Below are 5,000 nucleotides of genomic sequence, written 5' to 3' on the forward strand. Positions count from 1 at the left end.
CCGACCCCTTCGACTGCCAGCGGTACTTCGAGTGCGTCCTGGATGCCAACGGAACCGCCTTCCGCCAGATCCACCACGCGTGCCCGGACGAATACACGTGGAATCCAAACGGCTTCGGGATGTGCGTCGGGGAAGACAGCAACGCGGACTGTGCGGCGGTGCTTCCGGTGTCGAAGTGCGTCGTTCCGGAAGGTCAGTGCGGCAACAGCAGCTTCCGGAGGTCGCGCACGCAAGTCGCCGAGGAGAACGGCACCATCTCGACGCAGGCGCGGATCCAGGACCTCAGAATAACCATCAAAGTCCTAAAGCCTGACGGTGAGTTCTCTAGGATTGATTTATTACGAACACGGAGCACGATAAGACTCAGTTTCTTAATCCTAATCGTCTCGGCAGAGTCTGAATACAAACGGTTGATAAAACTTTACAAATTACAATATCAGAATAAAAAAAAAATAATAAAAAAAATAAAAAAATAAAAAAAATAAAATAAATAAAAAGATTGACATGAAATGTTCCGACGAACGCGAATCGCGTGTTGCAAATCTTGAGGTAAAAAAAAGACCCTCAAGAAGCGCCGCGAAACTGAACACTTTGTTGTCTTCTCGAGGGGAACGATCTCATCTCGGCGCTACATGCGAGGGATAATGGAAGACGAGGAGGCGCGAGGGCGGCTCAGATACGTGGCTGGAACCTCCTACTCCTCCTCCTCCTCCGCTCCTCTCCTCCTCTTCCTCCTCTTCCGCTCCTCTTCCTCCTCTTCCGCTCCTCTTCCTCCTCTTCCTCCTCCTCCGCTCCTCTCCTCCTCCGCTCCTCTCCTCCTCTTCCTCCTCCTCCGCTCCTCTCCTCCTCCGCTCCTCTCCTCCTCTTCTCCCTCCTTCGCTCCTCTCCTCCTCTTCCTCCTCTTCCGCTCCTCTCCTCCTCTCCTCCTCCTCCGCTCTTCTCCTCTTCCTCCTACTCCGCTCCTTCCCCTCCTCCTACTTCGCTCCTTCCCCTCCTCCTCCTCCCCCTCCTCCTACCCCGCTCCTCCTCCTCCTCCTATTCCCTCACCTTCCTCTCCTCTCACTCCTCCTCCTCACCTTCCTCCCCCTCCTTCTCCTCCTGTCTCTAATCCCCCTCTTCCTCTTCTTCCTCCTCTTCCTACTCCTCCTCCCTCTTCTCCCCCTACCCCCTCCTCTCCCTCCTCCCCCTCCTCATCCTTCCCCCTTCCTACCCCTCCTCCCTCCTACCCCTCCTACTCCTCATCCCTCTCCTTCCCTCCCCCCTCCTACCCCTCATCCTCTTCCTCACCCCCCTCACCCTTCCTCCCCTTTCTACTACTCCTCTCCTCCTTTCCCTCCTCACACTCCTCTTCCTCCTACTCATACTCCTCCTCCTCTTTCTCCCCTTCATCCCCTCTCCTCCCCATTCCCACTCCTCACCCTCCCCTCTCCTCCCCATCCTCCTCACCGTCCTCACTCTACTCTCCTTCCTTCCCCCTCCTCCTCCTCCCCCCTCTTCACCCCCTTTCCTCCCCCCTCCCCCTCTGTTTTCTCCCCCCTCCTCACCCCCTCTCCCCCTCCTCATCCCCTTCCTCCCCCTCCACCACCCCTTCCTCCTCCTCCACACCCCCCTTCCTCCTCCTCCACACCCCCCTTCCTCCTCCTCCACACCCCCCTTCCCCCCCTCCTCACCCCCTTCACCACCACCCCCCTCCTCCCCCCTCCACACACCCCTCCTAACCGAAATAAAACCCATGATTTCAAAACGAAGACTTCAAAGAGATATAAAAGAAGTAACAATAAAGCAGACGGAAGTGATTTGCTCCTTGTCATGACGCGACTTGCAGCACGCGGAGGATTTCGTTGCAGGTATCATCGCTGTTTCTTGCAAGGGGGGGGGGGTGATGCATCATCTCGCCTGGTTGCGTTTCTTGCACTTTTCTCACTCGTCTCCCATCAGTCCTGTTGTATTTCATGGAGAGGTGAGATATAACTTGGCAATAACTTCTTGGTTAAATGTCTTGTAGCGGGGGTAATGGTTGTCAAAGTGAAGATATATGTGTATATGCGTGTGTGTGTGTGTGCGTGTGCGTGTGTGCGTGTGCGTGTGCGTGTGTGTGTGTATATATATATGTATGTATATATGTATATATATAAAATATATATATATATATATACATTTACATATATATATACTTATTTATTCACTTATCTTGAATTTGAAATCGATTCTTATCCATCTAGACACACATCACTGATACAATTTTCATTCCTGAATTACATTTTTTTTCGCCATTTTTATTTTTCAGCTTTCATTAATATTCACATCAGCACATATTAGCCCTTTTATCTGTTAATCATCATGTTCGTTATCGCCATCACATCACTATAACCAGCACCATCATTATTATTTTTTACCATCATTGGTTCTTTCACTGTAACAAATGAAGAAAAAAAAAGAAGTATAATATAACACTGAATAATTTCCACAACGCATGAGACGTAATTGACGCGTCTTACTCCGTCATCAGACCAACGTAATTCAAATGACGCGTCAATTATATACATATCTCTCTTGCGTTGGCGAAATGATTCAGTCTCATTTACACCTCTTTTTTTCTCTGCAATTGGTTCTTTTCTTACGACACAATTGGTTCTTTTCTTACGACACAATTGGTTCTTTTCTTACGACACAATTGGTTCTTTTCTTACGACACAATTGGTTCTTTTCCTACGACACAATTGGTTCTTTTCTTACGACACAATTGGTTCTTTTCCTACGACACAATTGGTTCTTTTCCTACGACACAATTGCTTCTTTTCCTACGTCACAATTGGTTCTTTTCCTACGACACAATTGGTTCTTTTCCTACGACACAATTGGTTCTTTTCCTACGTCACAATTGGTTCTTTTCTTACGACACAATTGGTTCTTTTCTTACGACACAATTGGTTCTTTTCCTACGACACAATTGCTTCTTTTCCTACGTCACAATTGGTTCTTTTCCTACGACACAATTGGTTCTTTTCCTACGTCACAATTGGTTCTTTTCTTACGACACAATTGGTTCTTTTCCTACGACACAATTGGTTCTTTTCCTACGTCACAATTGGTTCTTTTCTTACGACACAATTGGTTCTTTTCCTACGACACAATTGGTTCTTTTCCTACGACACAATTGGTTCTTTTCCTACGACACAATTTGTTCTTTTCCTACGACACAATTGGTTCTTTTCCTACGACACAATTGGTTCTTTTCTTACGACACAATTGGTTCTTTTCCTACGACACAATTTGTTCTTTTCCTACGACACAATTGGTTCTTTTCCTACGACACAATTGGTTCTTTTCTTACGACACAATTGGTTCTTTTCCTACGACACAATTGGTTCTTTTCTCACGACACAATTGGTTCTTTTCCTACGACACAATTGCTTCTTTTCTTACGACACAATTGGTTCTTTTCCTACGACACAATTGATTCTTTTCCTACGACACAATTGGTCCTTTTCTTACGACACAATTGGTTCTTTTCCTACGACACAATTGGTTCTTTTCCTACGACACAATTGGTCCTTTTCTTACGACACAATTGGTTCTTTTCCTACGACACAATTGCTTCTTTTCTTACGACACAATTGGTTCTTTTCCTACGACACAATTGATTCTTTTCCTACGACACAATTGGTCCTTTTCTTACGACACAATTGGTTCTTTTCCTACGACACAATTGGTTCTTTTCTCACGACACAATTGGTTCTTTTCCTACGACACAATTGCTTCTTTTCTTACGACACAATTGGTTCTTTTCCTACGACACAATTGATTCTTTTCCTACGACACAATTGGTCCTTTTCTTACGACACAATTGGTTCTTTTCCTACGACACAATTGGTTCTTTTCTCACGACACAATTGGTTCTTTTCTTACGACACATCCGTCATTACATTCCTGTATCCTCCCGCCAGAGCCGTGTCACCCAGCCTTCACCAAAGTGTCCAAGGAGTGCATCCACCTCAGTGCAGATATGTTGCCATGGGATGAGGCACAGAAGACATGTAGTTACATCGGCGGCAACCTGGCAACGCCCAGAGATGTGGTCGCCCTGAGGGATTATATAAACGCAATTTCAGGTAATATTCTACGTTTTTTTCTTGTGGTCATGGACACATATTTCGCGAATTGACTTACTTAGAAAACGCGTATCATTGCACACTGCAAGTCTGTCGTGTTTATTATTCCGGTAAACAGGAAATACCGACATACCGTTTATCTCAGTAATACCTGGTATGTATTTAAAAGATCAATACATTAGTTGGAAAGGCAATAGGGATAATTGGACAGTTGAATAACAGCTTGATAACAATCGGGTTATTATAGGAATTAATGACGGAATACACATATATGGACAATGTGAACTACATTTGAATGTTATATCAAAAATAGCACCGGTTGCTCATTCCACTGCATGAAAAAAAAAAAAAAAAAAAAAAAAACAGGATATCAACTTGATTTTATTGCAGCCCCGAATGTTGGCTTAACATTAAAACGTTATAAAGTAGTGTGGCTGTATAGCAAAGGTTCTCATTTATAAAATTCGCTATATGCAATTCTAATCCGACAAACTGCCAGGAAAGACTATTCAATTTTACAAGCGCATTTCGCGAACGCCAACGACCGAAATAAAAAATGCTATCCACACAGGAATCACTAAGTGGAAAAAGTGGAAAATATAAGTGTGTTTTTTTCGCCGATGGAAAACAAAAAGAACGATTAGGGAAGAAATTACAGCTGATCCAAAGTGTCTGCATGCCATCTTGCTCACTTACCCTCATCTTCGTTTGTTCTCCTTGCCCACTTACCCTCATCTTCGTTTGTTCCCCTTGCCCACTTACCCTCATCTTCGTTTGTTCCCCTTGCCCACTTACCCTCATCTTCACATATTACCTTTGCCCACTTATTTTCCTCGCCCCCTAGTACCCGCTTCCCCTTGTTTCCTTGCCCCCTTGCCCCTTGGTACC

The 5,000-nt window shown here is 45.1% G+C and overlaps 1 protein-coding gene across 1 annotated transcript in view; it reads left to right on the forward strand.

Moving 5' to 3' along the window:
* LOC122247728 (uncharacterized) overlaps positions 1–5,000 on the forward strand; it is a 16,050-nt gene that overhangs the window by 10,351 nt on the left and 699 nt on the right. Inside the window, exons 4-5 of the mRNA XM_043007264.2 lie at positions 1–315; positions 3,948–4,112. The exon at positions 1–315 is cut by the window's left edge and continues 601 nt beyond it. Coding sequence (XP_042863198.2) covers positions 1–315; positions 3,948–4,112 — 480 coding nt within the window. The remainder of the gene's footprint in view (positions 316–3,947; positions 4,113–5,000) is intronic.

Source organism: Penaeus japonicus, unplaced genomic scaffold (genome assembly GCF_977035675.1).
Source record: "Penaeus japonicus unplaced genomic scaffold, GWHDUDI00000001_assembly GWHDUDI00000034, whole genome shotgun sequence".
In the NCBI taxonomy this organism is placed as follows: domain Eukaryota; kingdom Metazoa; phylum Arthropoda; class Malacostraca; order Decapoda; family Penaeidae; genus Penaeus; species Penaeus japonicus.